This window comes from Amaranthus tricolor, chromosome 16 (assembly GCF_026212465.1).
Source record: "Amaranthus tricolor cultivar Red isolate AtriRed21 chromosome 16, ASM2621246v1, whole genome shotgun sequence".
Classification (NCBI taxonomy): domain Eukaryota; kingdom Viridiplantae; phylum Streptophyta; class Magnoliopsida; order Caryophyllales; family Amaranthaceae; genus Amaranthus; species Amaranthus tricolor.
The window spans coordinates 19,051,602-19,074,164 of NC_080062.1; the positions used below are offsets into that span (position 1 = coordinate 19,051,602).

The 22,563-nt window shown below is 34.9% G+C and overlaps 1 protein-coding gene across 1 annotated transcript; it reads right to left on the reverse strand.

Moving 5' to 3' along the window:
• Positions 1–20,683: 20,683 nt before the first annotated feature.
• Positions 20,684–21,863, reverse strand: LOC130802598 (uncharacterized). The gene is made up of 3 exons (XM_057666606.1): positions 21,041–21,863; positions 20,940–20,980; positions 20,684–20,848 (listed from the first exon to the last, which is right to left on the reverse strand). The coding sequence occupies exons 1-3, from the start codon at positions 21,861–21,863 to the stop codon at positions 20,684–20,686; spliced, it is 1,029 nt and encodes a 342-aa protein (XP_057522589.1).
• Positions 21,864–22,563: the final 700 nt, after the last annotated feature.

Below are 22,563 nucleotides of genomic sequence, written 5' to 3' on the forward strand. Positions count from 1 at the left end.
TTATAATTTTTAATTATTTATTTAGATGAAGATGAACAAGCAAGACAACCTTTTCCGGCAATGCCACCTCCTAGGTTCAAGTCCATTTTCTCCCTCTTTTTTTATTAATCATCTTTATCGACATTATCATTGATTCGTTTGTTATTAATTTATTTTTTTCATTCTTTTTAGTAAATATTTCAATAACGATGACAACTTGACATGCAATGAATTTCGCAATTAAGCAAGTAATCATCAAAGGTACGTCCGCAATATTATAGTATTTTTTTGATATATAAATATTTAAAGAAAAAATAAAAATGGAACCGATGGTCCGACCCGCCCATCCCGTGAGTTGGAACCGCCGGAACCGCCTCATGAACCGCCAAGGAACCGTTTGGAACCGCCCGGAACTGGAACCGGAACCGGAACCGGAACCGTTCGCGACAGGTTCCAAATGGAACCGGAACGAAACCGGACCAACCCGGACCGTGGCCATGCCTACTCGGGACTCTCATGAACATTTCGGGTAAGACAAAGGATGTTAAGGCCGTGCGAGATTGGTTTGAATGTAAGGGTCTTCGTCCGGAGTTGTTGGCACATGTTAAGATGAGTAAGAAAAGAAATAGAGCTGATGAAGTTGGTGGCAGTAAGAAGAAGATAAGTAATGACAAAGTTTATTTGCCTCCAGCTTGCTACACATTGTCCAAAGCAGAGAAGATTTGTGAGTGTTTGTATGGCACTAAGGTTCCGTCTGGGTACTCATCCAACATGAAAAGATTTGTGAGCCTAAATGTTGAGCTGAAGTTGGGAAGCATGAAATCTCACGATTGCCATGTAATGATGCAAGTCTTCTTACCAATTGAAATCCGTGGAATACTGCCAAAACATGTGAGATTTGCTATTACCGAGCTATGTTCGTTCTTCAACACAATTTGTAGTAAAGTTCTTGATCCCTTTAAACTTGATGCACTTCAACTCGACGTGATTGTAACTTTTTGCAAGTTTGAGATGTATTCTCCACCTTCTTTCTTTGACATAATGGTTCATCTTATTCTCCATGTCGTTCGTGAGATCAAGCTTTTGGGTCCAGTTTTTTTAAGGTGGTGTTATCCTTTTAAAAGACACATGGGTGTTTTACAAAATAAGGTGAGGAATCCAGCACAACCCGAGGGGAGTATGATTCAAGGCACTGTGAGCGATGAGATTAGTAACTTTATAGCCGAGTATTTGGCTATGGCAAAGCCTATTGGACTTCCCACCTCTAGACATGAAGGAAGGCTTGAGGGAAAAGGAACATTTGGCTCCAAATCGGTCACACCTCCTCGAGAAAGCCTTCTACAAGCCCACTTGTATGTGCTGCATCATATTCCGGAAGTTCATCCTTTTTTAAGTGAGTATTTTGATATATTGCGCGAAAAACATCCTTCTAAAGGGGATAGGGCATTGATGCAGTTGCATAACAAGATGTTTATTAATTGGTTTCATAATCGAGTAATATGCGAAGAACTCAAGGGTGTATCCGAAATTGTTAAGTGGTTAGCTTTTGGTCCTCGTGATAATGTCAACAAATATGAGGGTTACAATGTCAATGGCTTCACATTTTGGACTGAGGGTCAAGACAAGAAGTCATCGTATCTACAGAATAGTGGCGTTTCTATTTTGGCGTCATCTACATTTTACGCGAGTGCGAAGGATCAAGCGCCGGTTGATGCTAAATTGGTGTACGAAGGGCGGGTACATGAAATATGGGAGATTGACTACTCTACTTTCAATATTGGTCTTTTCAAATGTAAGTGGGTAGATAATAATCGACGATGCATAAAAATGACAACCCTTGTGGATTCACTCTTGTAGACTTAGCTCGTTTGCGTGATAGTGAGGAGCCATTCATACTAGCCACACAAGCCAAGCAAGTATTCTACTTTGTAGACCCGTCTGATAAAAAATGGTCTATTGTTGTACCGGGAAAAAGATATGAAGCTTTTGAAGACTCCCCTCCCTTTATCAATCCAAAATCAGTGGATTAAGATGATGTGGATGATGTAGATGTTGGCTATATGCGTGTAGATCACACTGAAGGAATACATTTGAATTAAGTGATTCACAAGGTATGAATTGAAAGCTTTTTAAAGTTTTATTGGCACTTGGTTTGTTTTGCATGAAACTTTGCACATAACACTATTTCTTATATATTATGTGTTGAACGTATTAGAATTGTAAATCATAGTCATATTCTTAATATTACTTAGCTTATGTTCTAATATATTTCTATTCATACTCTTTCAGGTACTGATATACAATGCATCTATTCAGAGACGAAATTGTACCCGAGATTGAGACCTCGGATAATGAGCATCGTAGTTATGACAGCGAAGAGGACCAAATTGTAAGATACGAGCATATGGCTGAAGACGCTCCACCGATTGACAATGATTTTGAGACTGAAGACGCCCCACCAATGGATGCTCCCACTACCAATAAGAAAAGAAAAGGGCGAGGTCCTACGAAAAACCTCAAAGTCACAGAACTCATGCATTTGGAATACAATGCATTGTGTCAACCCTGTGGAAAATGGCGTAGGAAATATGGAAAACAAGTGGGTCTATGTATCCGTAAGCTTTCTATATTGCACGCATGGAACGAGGTTCCAGAGGGTTTGAAGAACTCTTTATGGAATGATACTGTGGTGAGCAACTTTACTATTTTTACTCATTTAGTTTCATTTTAAAATTAATTTGATTCACAGTAATAAATATAAATTTTTTTTATAGAATCTTTTCCACATCGAGAGCGATGAGGACAAGAAGAATGTGTACTGCTGAAAGATTCAGAGATTTCAAATCTAAGCTAGTAACTGGCTGGATTACGAAGAAGCGTGCCCGTACGACCAAAAAGGTCAAAACGAGAAACGAAGGCGGAGAGCAATCACCTTCGAAGATGCCCTACGAAATATGGGGTCACATATCAAAGAGGGATTGGGAGGCCTTTGTTGCCAAAAGAACAACTCCCATAGAAGTTGTAAGTATTTCATATTATATTATAGTTTACCAATTTGAATTTACTTCTTTTGATTCAGTCATTAAACTAATACATGACATTCGATTTCTATTGATTAATTAGGAAAAGCGTGGTAAAGCTTCTGATTCTGCAAGCAAAAGGAAGTTTTACTATCGCTTGGGCCAGAAAACGTCGATGAGGTTCGAGAAGAGTGAGTGGATGCGGGTTTATACCCCAATCAAAGTTCATCCACGCCCTCATCTACGACTACCTCCGCATCCGTGAATACTCCTGCTGGAGATCGGGTGCGTGATTGGTATTGCGGGCTTCATTCCCGAGATGCAAGTGGTAAATTTACCATTAATGATCCGGGAACGAAGAAGGTTGCTGATGCTGTGGTGAGTTTTGAAATTATTAAGTATATTCTTGATTTGTTTTGTATTCTTTGGCTTTGATGTACTTATACTAATTGCTATATATGTCACTTTTTATTTGAACAGATGGGCTGGAAGGAAAAAGAAGCTACGGGGGAGTTCACCCCAAGAGGCAATGGTGACGCATTGCATATGGTCTTAGGGAAAGACCACAGTGGGCGGGTAGTCGGAAAAGGAGGCGTCCACGTGGGGTTACAGAAGGCATTCGACAAAGAGTGTGTTGCTACTCAATCCCGAACGACGCTGCGGGATGAAGTAGCAACCCTCCGAGCGGAGATTACGAAGGACGTTCTCGCCAAGCTGGCCGCCGTGTTGCAGAAGATGGGAGCACCCATTGTTGACTTGGCAAACCTGATTGTCGAGGATCAGGAAAGTCAACACGGGGATCCTAACGCTTCGGTCGAGCCAACATCCGAGCCCATTACCCCCGTAGCACCCCAGCTCATTACTAATACCCCTGAAGGGGAAAACCCCACACCGGAGAACATAAACTCCGTTGCTCAATATCCGGAGCCAACTCCAGAGCTAGTGCTACAGGTACATAGTTTTTAAATATATAAGCACTTATTAATTTAAATTGCAACGCGTTTTAATATTTTATTATGATGCTTATTATACTAAACGACACAATTTTCAGGAGGCGACTCCTTGTTCTCTTTTGCTGCCTCGGTTAGGTGTTGCTAGTGATAGCGACTTAACTGAGGTTGCATATGGTTGGGCGCAGCCAACCAAAGAAGGTCAAACAGTGCATTCAATGCCTGTTACAAGTGGCCACATCAGTGTGGTCGTGGAAACTATTGTAAAGGGGTTTGAAGATTTCTCACTCCCGGTTCCAATGCCAGCATGGAGCCTTGAGAAACTATCACACGCCCTAACATGGTAAGAATCATTTGTACCTTATTTTTTTATATTTTTTTAATTGCATGCTGACACTAATTTAATTGTATAAATTGAAATAGCAAAAGAGTCCAAAGGGATCTTGGAGAGAGGTCGGTTCCTCAGCAAAGGTGTCGACTGGGTCAAAGTCGATGCCAAGCACTCCAATTTTGACTGATGAGGAGCTAAAAGATCTCTCTCAAGATTGCAAATGGATGCATTATTGTGCATCTTGCATAAGTGAGGAGGACTCACTCATTCTGAACCTGCTGAAGGAGCAACACTGCTTTTTAGAGAGCCCATTTGTAATTAATGGTCCTAGTGACATCGGGCAATTTTTGAGAGGAGAGATGCTGAACGTAGCTCTTTACCATGTCTACATGAGGTGATGTTCATTATCTTACAAGTTAGGCATTGTTGTTTAATTGTTTTAATAACCGAATTACTAACAAAATTTTCTTATTTGTGAGTTTAGTGCGGCTTACGAGGAGCTAAATTCTTGCGAACCTCCAATAAAAATTGGATGGTTTTGTCCTGAGTCAATTTCGGGTACCAAATGTGTAAATGATCCAGATGACGTCAGAGCATACATTGAAACTGCTTTGACTAATTGTCTTGCATCTAAACACACGTTCATTTTGGCTCCATACACGAAAGAGTAAATTTTATTTTTGAAATTGAACTTATCTTTTGATTTTTAAAGTCACCTAATCTCTAATTTGTTGATTTTAAATTTTCGTTTGTAGTTTGCATTGGATACATTTGGTCATATATCCTTTAACGAACACTATGCACGTCTTCGACTCATTACAAAAACCTCAAAGCCCGCCTCGCAACACAAAATTCAAAGCGTTGTTGAATGCGTACGTAATATTAATTATTTTACCAATTTAATTTAATTAAGTGTTATATATATATATATATATATATATATATATATATATATATATATATATATATATATATATATATATATATATATATATATATATAGTATTACTTTTCCTATGAGTCTCAATTGAAAATCATAGTCATATGCTAGAAATTATGTGTTAAGTTGCGATTTTATGCGTTTTTAAGCTTTTTTGGCACTTTCGCGCGTAAAGTAGCTCAAACTTGGTTTGTTTTGCACGAAACTTGGCACACAACACTATTTGGTATATATTATTGTGTTGAAGTGGTTAGAATTGAAAAATGTAGTCATATGCTAGAAATTACGTGATAAGTTGCGATTTTATGCGTTTTTAACCGTTTTTGACACTTATGCGCATAAAGTAGCTCAAACTTGCTTTCGATGTGAAACCGGGGCTGATTAAGGCCTTGGTAATGCAAGGATTAATGTTGTGCGGAAGCTTTGATTAATGACACAGACAAAAACTACAAATGATCAAGAAAAGAACACGAAACAACCACAAACACTTACACAATTCTGATCTAGCAAACTGTCGAGCAGCCCTCTTTCAGCTCAGCTTCTAGGAGTCCACGGGGATTGTTAGAATGGTTTTAGGACCTTGATAGCTAGATCCAAGTACCAAGATTCCATTTCCACTTTAGCCTAGGTCCTGGATGCATAGGTTTGGTCTGCACGTGTCGTGCAAGGTGGTCTGGTCACTAGTTTGCTGCTGTGTCGTGAGGTCTGTATGCAGCCTTGTGTGGGCTCCTTTGGTAACTTCATTTCATACAACCATATTTGTATCAGATTTGCACGAAAATTGGCACACAACACTCTTTGGTATATATTATTGTGTTGAAGTGGATAGAATTGAAAATCATAGTCATATGCTAGAAATGACGTGTTAAGTTGCGATGTTATGCGTTTTTAATCGTTTTTGTCAATTTCGCGCGTAAAGTAGCTCAAACCTTGTTTGCTATGCACGAAACTTGGCACACAACACTATTTGGTATATATTATTGTGTTGAAGTGCTTAGAATTTAAAATCATAGTCATATGCTAGAAATTACGTGTTAAGTTTCGATTTTATGCGTTTTAAACTATTTTTGGCACTTTCGCTAGGCATGGCCACGGTCCGGGTTGGACCGGTTCCGTTCTGGTTCCATCTGGTTCTGGTTCCACCCGGTTCCGGTTCCGATTCCATTTGGAACCTGTCGCGACCGGTTCAGGTTCCGGGCGGTACCAAATGGTTCCTTGGCGGTTCATGAGGCGGTTCCAACTCACGGGACGGGCAGGTCGGACCATCGGTTCCATTTTTATTTTTTCTTTAAATATTTATAAAATAAAAAAATACTATAATATTGCGGACGTACCTTTGATGATTACTTGATTATTAGCGAAATTCATTGCTTGTCAAGTTGTCATCGTTATTAAAATATTTACTAAAAAGAATGAAAAAAAATAAATTAATAAGAAACGAATCAATGATAATGTCGATAAAGATGATTAATAAAAAAATAGGGAGAAAATGGACTTGAACCTAGTACCCAAAGGAATACTAAGCTGCCTACGTATCCCGAAGGAATCAAAGCCCACGTAGTTCTTTGTCATACCTTTTATTTATAGTTGTTGAATGTTGATTTATCGTTGTCCGATTGATCCTATTCGTCTTCGTCATCATCATCTGGTTGGTTAGATGCTTCCGCTGACTCTCCTCCTGACGATGATGCAGATGTATCCATCATCATCCATGGATCATCATCGTCGTCTTGATCATCATCGTTCCTTAGTCCTTGTGTTCGAATCTCCGCTTGATCCCAATCTTTCTTACAAACATATATTTGAATACTATGTGGAGCAAGACGAGATCTCTTTTCGTCCAAAACTCTTCTACCTGCACTAAAAGCAGACTCCGACGCAATTGTTGACGCAGGAATTGCAAAGATATCCTTTGCAATTATAGCTACCTTGGTCAATTTCAAAGTGGTGTTTAAGATAACTATCTAATTCTAAATATGAGGTGGAGGGTGAAGAAGAAGATGATCCTACAAAACTATCATCTTGACTCATTATATTAGCTATTACCGAATTATAATAAGAGGGACGTGCCGAAACGCTAGCACGCCTAGACGTATCGCGTTTTGGGTTATATACACTAGCGTAATAATCATAGAGTTCTGCTAAATATTTTTTACATGTTCCAACATAATTATGTACATCAGTAGGCGGGCAATCTAACGATTGGTAGTAAAATCCTATTACTTTAATGTATGTATAAAAAACTTAAAAATTATTTACCTTTGGCGAAACTGTATGAAACTAAGGGCTTTACTCCTTGACTTTCACAAATTTGACAAGTGCATAAGAAAACATCTGGATTGTCGGTTGGTTCTTTTGTGAAATACGACCACACATGTGAAACAGCTCTACCACCAGGAGGTGGCATTGCCGGAAAAGGTTGTCTTACTGGTTCATGTTCATCTAAATAAATAATTTAAAATTATAAAACTATAATTAAATAAATAAATAATTTAAAATTTAATTAATTTGAAGAATAAAATTATAAAACTAACCGATAGTTTGGAAATTGACTCGTTTACCACGAGCTTGTCTTTGTTGTTGTTGTTCTCCTAGTTCTTCATGTGATCTTGTTGATGACTGTCGAGATATATGTATCCCAATATGGGTCGTTGGTTCCTCTTCTTGTTCTTCTTCTTCATCAATTTGTATTTCTCTTTCCACTTCTTCTGCATAATTATGTAATTCTGGGTCGTACCCTTCTGGATAATTTGGTTCATAATTACAATTACTAATAGAAGGTGTTGTTGATACCGACGGAGTAGAAGTCGCCTTTTCTTTTGGAGGAGCTGGAACCTCCTAATGATTTTGCCACTTTAGTAACTTTTTTTGAGGCTTTTTTCAAAAATGAATACATGATTGATAATATTGAAATAATAATAGAATTAAGAAATAAATAATTAATAGACTAATTATGTAATTAACTAAAATAAGAAATAATTAAAAGACTAATTATGTAATTAAGAGAATAATTGCGTAATAAAAGAATTAAGTAGAGAGAGTAAGTAGAGAGAGTAGGAGAAGAGATGAGTTGTGAATGAAAATGATTGAAAGTGGTGGGTATTTATAAAAAAAATTGCAACGACTAGTTTTTCACGGTTCCGGTTTCATGGAACCGGTGGGCCGGTTCACCCGGACCGGTACCGGTTTCGGTTCCGGTTCTGGTTCCGGTTCCATGGAACCGTTGGACTGGTTCAACCGGACCGATCTCGGTTCCGGTTCCGGTTCCACGGAACCGTTGGACCGGTTCACCCGGACTGGTTCAGGTTCCAAACCGCGGTTTTTAGGTCCGGTTCATAAAGTTTTTTTCCGGCGGTTTCACGGTTCCACGGTTCAGGGCGGTTCGGAACCTGTCACAAACGGTTCCGGTTCCGGAGCCGGTTCCAAGCGGTTCGGAACCGGTTCGGTTCCGGGTAACCCGCCTCGTGGCCATCACTAACTTTCGCGCGTAAAGTAGCTCAAACTTGGTTTGTTTTGCACGAAACTTGGCACACAACACTATTTGGTACATATTATTGTTTTGAAGTCGTTAGAATTGAAAATCGTAGTCATATGCTAGAAATTACGTGTTATGTTGCGTTTTTATGCGTTTTTAACCCTTTTTGGCACTTTCGCGCGTAAAGTTGCTCAAACTGGGTTGGTTTTGCACGAAACTTGGCACACCACACTATTTGGTATATATTATTGTGTTGAGGTGGTTAGAATTGAAAATCGTAGTCATATGCTAGAAATTACGTGTTAAGTTGCGATTTTATGCGTTTTTAACCGTTTTTGGCACTTGATGCGAAACCGGGGCTGATTAAGGCCTTGGTTAAGTAAGGATTAATGTTGTGCGGAAGCTTTGATTAATTACAAAGACAAAAACTAGAAATGATCATGAAAAGAACACGAAACAACCACAAACCCTTACACAATTCTGATCTAGAAAACAATCGAGTAGCCCTCTTTCAGCTCAGCTTCTAGGAGTCCACGGGGATTGTGTGAATGGTTTTAGGACCTTGATAGCTAGATGCGAGTACCAAGATTCGATTTCCACTTTAGCCTAGGTTCTGTATGCATAGGTTTGGTCTCCACGTGTCATGCAAGGTGGTCTGGTCACTAGTTTGCTGCTGCGTCGTGAGGTCTGTATGCAGCATTGGGTGGGCTCCTTGGTATCTTCATTTCATACAACCACATTTGTATCAGATTTGCACGAAACTTGGCACACAACACTCTTTGGTATATATTATTGTGTTGAAGTGCATAGAATTCAAAATCATAGTCATATGCTAGAAATTACGTGTTAAGTTGCAATTTTATGCGTTTTTAATCGTTTTTGGCACTTTCGCGCGTGAATTAGCTCAAACTTGGTTTGTTTTTCACGATACTTGGCACACAACACTATTTGGTATACAGTATTGTGTTGAAGTGGTTAAAATTTAAAATCGTAGTCATATGCTAGAAATTAGGTGTTAAGTTGCGATTTTATGTGTTTTAAACCGTTTTCGACACTTTTGCGCATAAAGTAGCTCAAACTTGGTTTTTATGCGCAACCTGGGCTGATTAAGGCCTTGGTTATGCAAGGATTAATTTTGTGCGGAAGCTTTGATTAATGACACAGACAAAAACTACAAATGATCATGAAAAGAACACGAAACAACCACAAACACTTACACAATTCTGATCTTAGCAAACTGTCGAGCAGCCCTCTTTCAGCTCAGCTTCAAGGAGTCCACGGGGATTGTTAGAATGGTTTTAGGACCTTGATAGCTAGATCCAAGTACCAAGATTCCATTTTCACTTTAGCCTAGGTCTTAGATGCATAGGTTTGGTCTCCACGTGTCGTGCAAGGTGGTCTGGTCACTAGTTTGCTGCTGTATCTTGAGGTCTGTATGCAGCCTTGTGTGGGCTCCTTTGGTATCTTCATTTCATACAACCACATTTGTATCAGATTTTCACAAAACTTGGCACACAACACTCTTTGGTATATATTATTGTGTTGAAGTGGATAGAATTGAAAATCATAGTCATATGCTAGAAATTACGTGTTAAGTTGCGATTTTATGCGTTTTTAAGCGTTTTTGTCAATTTCGCGCGTAAAGTAGCTCAAACCTTGTTTGTTATGTACGAAACTTGGCACACAACACTATTTGGTATATATTATTGTGTTGAAGTGCTTAGAATTTAAAATCATAGTCATATGCTAGAAATTACGTGTTAAGTTGCTATTTTATGCGTTTTTAACCGTTTTTGGCACTTTCGCGCGTAATGTAGCTCAAACTTGGTTTGTTTTGCACGAAACTTGGCACACAACACTATTTGGTATATATTATTGTGTTGAAGTTGTTAGAATTGAAAATCATAGTCATATGCTAGAAATTACGTGTTAAGTTGCGATTGTATGCGTTTTTAACCGTTTTTGGCACTTTCGCGCGTAAAGTAGCTCAAACTTGGTTTGTTTTGCACGAAACTTGGCACACAACACTATTTGGTATATATTATTGTGTTGAGGTGGTTAGAATATAAAATCGTAGTCATATGGTAGAAATTACGTGTTAAGTTGCGATTTTATGAGTTTTTAACCGTTTTTGACACCTTTGCGCATAAAGTAGCTCAAACTTTGTTTTGATGCAAAACCGGGGCTGATTAAGGCCTAGGTTATGCAAGGATTAATGTTGTGCGGAAGCTTTGATTAATGACACAGAAAAAAATTACAAATGATCATGAAAAGAACACGAAACAACCACAAACACTTACACAATTCTGATCTAGAAAACAATCGAGCAGCCCTCTTTCAGCTCAGCCTCTAGGAGTCCACTGGCATTGTTAGAATGGTTTTAGGACCTTGATAGCTAGATCCAAGTACCAAGATTCCATTTCCAATTTAGCCTAGGTCCTGAATGCATAGGTTTGGTCTCCACGTGTCGTGCAACGTGGTCTGGTCACTAGTTTGCTGCTGTGTCGTGAGGTCTGTATGCAGCCTTGTGTGGGCTCCTTTGGTATCTTCATTTCATACAACCACATTTGTATCAGATTTGCACGAAACTTGGCACACAATACTCTTTGGTATATATTATTGTATTGAAGTGCTTAGAATTTAAAATCATAGTCATATGCTAGAAATTACGTGTTAAGTTGCGATTTTATGCGTTTTTAAGCGTTTTTGTCAATTTCGCGCGTAAAGTAGCTCAAACTTGGTTTGTTATGCACGAAGCTTGGCACACAACATTATTTGGTATATATTATTGTGTGGAAGTTCTTAGAATTCAAAATCATAGTCATATGCTTGAAATTACGTGTTAAGTTGCGATTTTATGCGTTTTTAACCGTTTTTGGCACTTTCGCGCGTAAAGTAGCTCAAACTTGGTTTGTTTTGCACGAAACTTGGCGCACAATACTATTTGGTAAATATTATTGTGTTGAAGTGGTTAGAATTGAAAATCATAGTCATATGCTAGAAATTACGTGTTAAGTTGCGATTTTATGCGTTTTTAACCGTTTTTGACACTAACATCTATTTTCTCTTAGTGCTTTCAACAACCTTCTTCTTCTGTTGAATGCGGCTACTACGCGCTGAAGTACATGGATGATATTAAAAAATCATTGAAGGAGTTTGGAGTCGAAAATATAGATGTCGTAAGTATTTGTTACGTTCTTAAATAATTATTGGTAAAATCTAATGTTTATATATTAATCTTTTATTTTTATATTATATTATAGGTTTTAAACGACATTCCGAGGGAAACACGCCCTTTGTGAAAGTGAAGAGATGCGCGAATTAAAAGACAAGATTGTCGTGTATCTTGCTAATTTTTGTCCTTGATAAATTGTAATTAGTATGGATTATTTTTTAGGACTTTAATTTATATTATATATATATATATATATATATATATATATATATATATATATATATATATATATATATATATATATATATATATATATATATATATATATATATATATATATATATATATATATATATATATATATATATATATATATATATATATGTACGTACATAATATTATATTATATATACGAGCGAGAGTTTATTATTACAAAGAGATTATTGTTGATTATATGTGATTATCATTGGATTAATCGTTGTTATTACATTGTATTATTATTGGATTATTATAAGGATAAAACGAAAAAAGAAAAAATAAATAGAAGTATTTTCTGCGGTCAGAGGCAAAACCGCAGCAAATAATGCCCACTTATTTGCTGCGGTTTTGCCTCTGACCGCAGCAAATACTCCTCCTTATTTGCTGCGGTTTTGTGTTGACTGCAGCAAATAATGTCCTTTTTTAATGCGGTTTTTAACCGCATCATTTAAAGTAGGACATTTGCTGCTATCACTATTGCTGGGGGCCAAAGCCGCAGCAAACGAGGTTTTTTCCACTAGTGTCATCTACTCCTAGCTCCTGACTATTCAAGTACTCTAATTAATCTAGTCTTAATGATGATTTATGTAGTCTAATTAATTTAGACTTAATGATGAACTTATTAAATGTGAGATATTAAAGTTATTTTTTCTAACACTATACAACACCATTTCTACACCATAAAAACAATAAGAAATTAATTTTCTTATTCGTACTAATATATGTGGTGATCTAATCGGTGCTTGTGAACTAATAATTGAAGAACGACATATTCCATCATATAACGTGGAATTCACGCATCAAGGATATGATAATTTACTATATTTGATAATTAATATTACGGTAGACATGCAAGATTTTAAGAAATAGTTTCTTGCAATTCCACATTACGCTATCATGGGAACGTTATCATGGGAACGTTAAACCAAACCTAATCATGGGAACGTTATCGCCACATCTATTTCAAATACGAAAGAAATGTAAGGCTAAATAAATATATAAAATAATTTAATAAAAGTTAACAAATAAACAATTCTTACAACTAAAAGTGAAATTTTAATTAAGAGATGACTACTAATAAAAACTTATTTTCTAGGTGAACCTCACTCTAAGATTCCCATGCGATCAATAACATGCAAAAATAACAATGCAAGAAAGGCAAGGGAAAAACTCCCTAAATCAGGAAATTGAATAATTCCAACTCCATCCCATAAAAAACTAAGTTAAAAAAATAATAGTTTAAGAAAATAAATTATATTCGAGTTGAAAATAATTTTAGAAAATTATATATAGCTGAGTTAAAAAATCAATTTGTGAAAACAATATAAATTCACGTAAATCAATTAATTAATTTGACAGTTAATAATGACAATACTTATATCTAGTTATTAATTTGAGGGAACGAGAAAGCTAGTAGGCTGAGGTCGTCACCCCAAATAATTCAAAGCCAGAAGAGTAGCCTTAGGTAACCCTAGTGTGCATATCCCTTCTACTTAGATCACAACAAATAAAAGGAAGACCAAACATCGTATCAAGTAGCAGAAATAATAATCTGTCGGCAGCTATACCAACCAAACAGAGCAACCTGTTCATCACCCTTATACTTGGATCACAACAAATATAAGAGCTTTATTCTCTCATGTTACACTTTACGTGATTTAATATATTTTAATAAGGGAAATTCCACATGGTAGCATCGAACTTTCATGAAACAACAGTGGTAGCACTTTTATAATATTTTCTACATGGTAGCATTCAGTTTATGCCTTATCTAACTGCCGTAGCATTTTCCGTTAAATTCTTGTCAATTTCCGTTCAATTCACTATTTTGATGTTTCTACCCTTATTAAGTGTTGTTGTGGTCTTTATAATTTGCGTTAAATCATTTTTGTGCTCTCAATTGTTTAATTTACCATTTTGACGTTTAATTCACCGTTTTATTCATCAACGCTCTCAAATATTTTGGGGCAAATTAAAAAGATAACAACCAACACTTAATAAATGTAAAAACGTCACAATGGTGAATTAAACGGAAATTGATAAGAATTTAACGGAAAATGTTACGACAGTTAGATAAGACATAAACTGGATGCTACCATTTGGAATAATCTTACAAAAGTGTTACCACTGGCGTTTCATGAAAGTTCGATGCTACCACGTGGAATATCCCTTTTAATAATTAGTCACGAGCACACAAACATATAATCAAACATACATTATTTATTTTATTTTAGGGTCATAAATTTTCTCAACAAAAATATATCTCAAGATTATCCAACAAAAACCTCATTTGCCAAATCACCATGTTAACATCAATTGGTGGCAATAAGAATGAACATTATAAATATTTCTCTTTACAATTCAACCACATTTTAAATTTGTCATCAAATTAAAATAATAATATAAATTTCATCAAAATAATATTAGAAATTAACCCGTTAACAAAAGTAGTAAATATAATTTGAAAATTAAAAATATAAAGTGTAATATTATACAAAAACACACATCCCATTCAAACACATTAATAATCACTTAGCACATAATGCCAATGGGATAATCCTAATTGGATGGACACTAAGAATTATCTTGTGAAACGCACTTAGAATATAAATGTACGCTCCTATCAACTGTCATGTATGAACTTGACGTCTGAAGTATAATTCTTATTTGTAATTTGTAGTTAGAAAATGGTTAAACAATGAAAAAATACTATAAAGGTGAAAAAGAAATTGATAATAATAGATGTAAAGAAAGACAACTGGTTGATGAGAGAAAAAAAAAATATAAAAGAGTTGAAATAAAGTAATAAATGAGTTAAAGGGTAAAATGGTTTAATTTATAGTTGTATAATATGATAGTTAAGAGAATTAGATGGGAAAAGTGGGAAGAAGTAGAGAAATAAAAAAGTTATATTAGAAAATGGGAGATAGAAGTTTTAAATTTCGAGAGTAACCGTGTAACTAAGGTTTTTTAAAACAAAAAAATTATTTTTTTTGTTTCAACGTGTAATAGTTTTTTTTAAGCAAACTTTTTATTTCTAATTTAATTTATTTTGGATTTTACAATATTAGTTATTTGTTTTCTACTATTATTATTATTATTATTATTATTATTATTATTATTATTATTATTATTATTTTATCGTTTTTTTTATGATATTTCAAATATTACAAAAATAAACTCTACTTAAAGAGAATAAAAATACTCCAAATCATCATAAACTATATTAAAATAATAACTTATTGTGACACATGTCACTACCACATCGAATTTTTTCCCGCCCATATCAGTTTAGCCAAAAATTATCTTAGTTGAGTAAAAGATTACTATTTGCCTTCAAATCAGCTCATACCATGCCTTCTCTAAAAAGAAGTATCAAGTATTCTTAATTGACTAAAAGTTTACTAAAAGGCTCATAACTTCAGCATCTACAAACTAAAATTATGCAAAAGAATTAATAAAATCAATCAGTATATTAATTTAATATTCTTGATTGAATATTTATAAAATTATGTTTGGCATTTTTTTTTTACTATTTTACAATTGAATTGACTTTATAAATAATCGATTTTCTAAACTAATTTTATGTACCCATTGAAGTAACAGTAAAAGAGTGTCTCCCAGACTCACATAATTTTATAAAACAGACAGTTTTATCAAATATCGTTGGAAAAATAATTTTAGGATTCACAAATATTCATAAATGAACAAGAGAAATTAATGTGTCCAAGCTTTAAATTGGAGTGGGACTATTTTGAAAGGGACTGAAGGTCTCCCACATTGCAAAAAATGCTGGGCTTAAAAAAACACAAATTTTTGTAGAGACTATCTCAAAAATTTGAAACAAATAAGTAATTTTAACAAAAGAAATAAAAAATGAGCTTTAGGTAAACTTAATTTCAAAAATTAGCGTCTTTATGTCTTAGCCTAAGATCAGGTATGTTTGCAGTTACTAACAAGGAACAAAAAAATTTGTCAAAATTATTTGTTCGCGGTTATTAACTGCAAACAAACAATTTTGACTTTTTTTACCAATTTTTTGTTCGCTGTTTGTAACTATGAACATACCTAACCTTAGGCTCGGACATGGAGACTCTTATTTTTGGAATTAAGTTTACCCGAAGCTTGTTTTTTTATTTTTTTGTTTAAATTACGTACTTGTTTTAAATTTTCAAACGGTCTCACTGTAATACATGCCTCATACTTGAGTTAATAGCCCAATAATAAAAACTTTTAGCTTATGACTTCTTGTTTTGAGGTCGTCTCACCGTGAGATGGTCTCATTAGGTGTTCAAAAAAATCCGACCCGATGACCCATTGATCTGCATCCTAAATAGCGGGTCAATTTATTAAAAAAATACATTAAATCGGATACCTGTCGAGCCGTTAGGAAAATTTTTATTTCTAAAAAAAATTATGTTACTTGACCTGTTAGTAAGTATTTGTAGGCGCCAAAAATTAAAAAAGTAAGGAAAAATGGATGAAAAGAAGCAAAACCCACAATAAAATAATGTACTTTGTCAATTTATACCACTAAATGACATGGGAAAGAATTTGATGGCAGAATGTGAAGAAGTTGCAGAGTACATGTTGTTTGACACCCAAAAGATAAATATCAGCATAAGTTTCATTCTAATTAAAAAATCTATATAAGCTTTCATCACTACTTCTAAGTTCTACCCAACAATATAATGAACAAATACAAAAAAATACTATTCTTCAAATTAAATCATTTATTTTCATTTGTTTATTAATAATCACTTCAAACTTGAAACTATTATACTACTAAAATGTAGAAAAATGAAGGAAGTAGGAAAAAAAAAAACTAAAGAACTTGCATGTTAAGCAAATTACATACGTTATTGTATGATTGTTTAAAAGTAATTTAAAATTCTACCAATAAAAACAGGATACCCGGCGTCTTGACCCGATTTATCCGCGTACCCGGATATATTGGGTCGGGACACGTTCCGCTAGTTGAGCCTCTGTTAGTTGAGCTTCGCCTTTTACATCCTCTTCACCCTCTACATTTTTGCCTCTTCGTCATTTTATGATAAACAATTACCATAAGTTCATCCTTCATTCCTTCATGGAGGTAGAGCATTGAAAATGCCTTGTGGCTATAATTGCGTCTCAAAAGTTCTGTTTCGTCTAGTTGTTCATCACAAAACTCACACTCCCTTTCCCCATTTTTCATAAATCTCTTTTGTAGAATTCGGTTTGAATGAGTGAATGACATTATCTTGGACAACCTTTTGAGCATCGGTAATGGTGAAATTTCAGGCCCAATACCCCGCAAAAATGCATCTAGATTAGTTACTTGATTATTTTCTAGACTTGCGACATCTCCGACAAGGTTTCGATCACTGGAATCGTATTGCTCTGATACCATGTTTGCTATGAACTAACTAATCCAAGAAAATAGTAATTTGGAGATGAAATATTAAAGGAAAAATAGAGAAATTATATATTATAAACTTGATGATTAAAGGAGGATTACAAATAATAAAGATAATCAAGCACTTCGAGAAGCTTAAGGTCTCCCAATTGAATATAAAACTTACCCACAATGTGTTTACCATTTTCATGTTGAATATAACTCCCTAATTCCTCTTATTTATAACAAAGCTACCACTTATTACTAACATATTTCCCAAGTTTTCCCTAAAATAGCAATTGCCTATTTTACCCTTTCGTAAGCTACGTATCCACAAAATGAGATCATTACAGAGTGAAAGGCAAATTTTATTGTTATTAGTAGTGAATACCGTGGGGATTCCTTTTCCCTATTTTTGTATTCTTACTTTTTATATTAAATAAAATTAAATTAAAATTTTCTTTATGAAAAAAATACATAGTTTTTCCGTCACATAAGCTATAAGCTATAAGAAACTTACAATTATAGAAAAATCCCCTTTGCATATACATAGTTTTTCCATCACATAGACAAATAAGATCCATATATCTACTTCAATGACTTTATAAACACTTATCCAAATATCAATCTAACAAAATATAAACATATAATCTTATTTTGATTTGATCAAGTGTATCTTCAATTCTAAGAACTTTAACGATGGGAAAAAAGAGAGTTGTAAGTTTAACACCAAATGCACATTAGTCATGGCAAACAACCATTAAAGTCCGTATTCCAAGTAACTTATTTTATTTTATGTGAATATGAAGAACCACAATGTCACACAAACAATAATGAGTAAGTAGTTTATCAACAAGGTCAGCACAAAAAGTGTACTAAGTACTAACCACTCTTGGAGAAAAATAAACAAAAGTTCAAATGCATCTTCTGGAAGGTCGACTTCTAGCTCTTCCTGAAGCTCTCTTCTACAAGGAATTTGAAATTTTGCACAGCACAATTTACAATGAGAAGGGCAATACATTATCAACTGGAATCCAAGTACTTGGAAATATCCATTGTTTCGTGTTCCGATTACTTCGTCTAACTAATCTACATAATTCTTAAGACACAAATCTAAATATCTAATCTAATTAGATATTTATTAGAAAATACCTTCAATATAGATTTTATTTAGAATTTCTAAATAAGGACATGTTGCATAATCTTAACCCTTCATTAAAGAGATTTAAAATATATAAAAACCTCCAAAGGCATATAAATACCCCTCAAGGGTCATTTGTATAAATCACCTTATAAAAAGCTATAGCAACACATTTAATATTATTAAAATTCTTTGTATTTTTTGTTACCAATCTTTTCTTTAGTTAACCAAAAAAAAAATATATATATTAATTAGCCATTAATCTTGCTCCCTCAGCTTGGGCTTGCTAAACTAGCTAATATATAAAAAATTACTAATTTATAAACATCTAAAAATAGATTTAAACTTCAAAAAAATAGCCTTAAACTTTTTCTTAATATCCTTAGAATCTTGTTATAGTTATTTTTCAATGACTTGCCTTAACTACTGAAAGAGGAAAAAAAAATGAGTGTTTATTATATTCTAATTTTTATCCTTAATTTTTTCTATAAAATATATTTATTAATGGTTAAATGAAAACTAAAATACATATATATTTTAGGAAAAGTTGTTTCTAAAAAGCCAACCTTTTGGCCATCTGCAAATAAAGGGTAAACGTTTCATTTATTCAATAAAAAGACAACATTCGTCTCATTTTTACATTCGTTCTTAACCTAATAAGTTCTTCATCTTCATTGTAATACATTTACAAAATAACATGAACCTTCCACCAGGATATTGTTCTGTTATCTCATTGTTTCAAAGCACCATTTCACAAAACAATTTAAAACCAGTGATAACGAATCAAAACAGAATATTGTTCTACCAGTACATTGTTTTAAAACAAAACAATTCAAAACAGACCCATTACATTACAGCAAAACTACCTATGGCAGTACATTGTAATTCAAAAAAGACCCGTTAAATTACAGCATTAGTTAACTGATGCTTGAGTTGATTGAATTGATGCTTGAGTTTGTTCAGTTGATGCTTGAGGGATTGAGCTTGTTCCTGGAACCTAAACAATTCAATACAATTAAGTCATCGTTATATACAAATAAGATGGTTCATTATGTAAAATAAGATGCTTACTTCGAATGTGGATGTCCTACCATCTTTGCACCCTACTTATCCGGATCTTCCCCCTCTAGACCCTACACCACTATGGATTCACCTTGCATTTCAACCTATTCTTGTTGTTTGAGCTCCTCTTTCTTGTACATTCTCCGGGATTGTTGTAGAGGATGATGCCTTTCTTGGTCTGCCCCGCTTGCGTGAAGGTTGTGGTGGTTCATCATTAGTTGGCATCCTTGTTTGGACATTTCCGTTTGTTGTGACCTTTAACCTTGCAAATGCCACAAGTCATTTCCATACCGTGCCTACTCGGTCTTCCTACCTTTTTTGGGCTTTCATGGGGATCTTTCCTCCTATTCAAGCGAGGTCTATCAGGCCCTATTTTAATAGGTGGAGGTGTGAGTGTAAGATCTGTTCTAGGCCATAATCGAGGCCCTTCCACTGGTGGAATAGAATAAGCATATGCCCGCAAATAGTTATCCTTTTTGTACAAAGGATCAATGTAATCGTCGGGAGTTTTACGAACAAAAGAAATACAAGCAATACCATGTCGACATGGAATCCCTGTCAAATCCCACTTTTGACATGTGTAGGTCGTACTTTCTAAATTGACAGTCATAACTTCACCCAAATAATGGCTACACTGAAAGATCATATCAGTTGAAGGGATAGCATCACAATTCCTAGCTTTCTCTTTCTCCTTTTCTAGTCTGGCTATAACTCTAGGACCATAATCACCTTTCCACTTGTTAACATCTCCTTTTTAATATATAACCGTTGCATGACTTGTGTTCTAATGTCTTCCAACATGTGCATAATGTGTTTTGTTTGAGCAATGATAATATATCCGTTAAATGTTTTTACCATGTTATTCACAATGACATCAACTTTGGTTGTGGATGACATATATGCCCTACAAAAACAAGCAGGGTTGTACCTCTTGAAACCATCCACAACTGCTGGTAATATTTTCTCCATCTCCACTTAAGCATCTTCAAAATCAGCCTTATTGTATGCTTTAATTGCCTTCCAAAACAGAAGCTTCAACTCCTCACCCTTGAATGACTTGTGCCAATGAGCGTAAATGTGTCTAGCACAATGTCTGTGTTCAGCTTTAGGGAACACTTTATCAACACCATTTAATATTGCCTAAAATAACATTTGTGTAAGAATAAATGACAAAATATAACAATTATGTAAAAAATAACTGACAGAATACAACTAACTATACTCGACTAACCTGGTGTTCATATGATTTAATAACCAAGTCATTCTCATCACCTAAGTTGAGAAAAATCTAAAGATTCTATAGAAACCATTCCCATCTTTCATTGTTTTCACCCTCTACAACGGCCCATGATATTGGGTACATTTGATCATTGTGGTCTCTCCCAATGGCACTTAGTAGTTGACCACCTAAAAAGGTCTTTAGGAAGCATGCATCGATACAAATAACCTTCCTGTATCCCTCTAACCATCCATGTTTCAACCCCTCAAAACACATATGTAGTCTTTGAGAAACATTAGCATTATCAACTCTCGTAGGATTATTGACAAGTTTCACTAAGCTTTGTGGGTTAATGTGTTTTAGAGCCTCAATGTTACTACCAAGCTTGGTGTAGTGCTCTAGCATACTACCATGAAGCATTCGATGTGTATGATACATGACTCTATAAGCAAAATCCTTATTAACAAGAACACTAAAAGTTTTCTTAATCGTAGCCATTATTTCTTTAGCTTGCCAATGTGGTCGAACCTTGAACACCTCTAAAAATTGGTCTGCTACCCATCTGGATTTCATTTGCCTGTTCTTTTTCATGTTTCTTGAACAGTTATGCTCACCATCAACTGATTTAACAACATACACAACTCTCCTTGAATCCCATCCACCATACAAATAAAATTTGCATCTTGAGACACATTTCATAATGATATTTTGTTTTCTATGATTATTACTAGAGGTTATTGTGATATTACTTCCTTGTAATATCCCATACTTTGCCACAACATTCTTGAAGCTTTGCCTAGAGGTGAACCTTTGCCCAATAACCCATTCAAAGCACTTAAAATCTGTATTATCTCCAATTAAAGGATCTCTTTTTCTTAACCTGCTCTTATCACCAAAAAAACCTTTAATCTGAACTAGGAGGTGTCTCAACATCATCTGAACTGTCCCCAGAATCAGAGTTTACATTTCCTTCCCTAACATCATTTTCTAGATCTGTTTGTTGAGCTCCTTGCGTATCCTAAGCAGCCTCTCTTTGTACTCTTTCTAAAGAATTGACAAGTTTAGAAATTTCCCCTCTAAACTTGTGTCTAGCAGCTATAAACTCTTCATCACTGGATCCTTCAACATCTACTAACTCTTCCACTAAATCAATATCCTCTAACTCATCCTCACTACTCACACTATCATCAAAGCCTACTTCATAATTCTCATCTTCTGAACTACTATTACCAGATGCACTCCCCTCTACGGATTTATCTACAAAATCAGAATGAATTTCAGGCTCAAGAGGGTGGTCAACTTTAGTATCAGGCATAAATGCCTTTTTGGTAGTAGTGGTTGTTGGTAAATTTGTCCTAGGACTTCTCCTCAATGCTATATTAGTACTTCTTTTAGGGGTTAACTTTTTGGGCTGGACCTTTGGTTAACCAAGTGGTCCTTTATCAAGATCAGTTACAGGGAGTGCTGAAGTTGGATATTTATGAAGCACATACACATTCACTGTCCTCATCTGAATTACTGCATTATGTAACTCAACAACAACATTTTCCCCATCTATCTTCCTAAAGCCATCCTTTAAAGTGTAACTTGAAAGCAAGTAAAAAAGCCCTTGTATACCTCTATCTTTATTGCACTT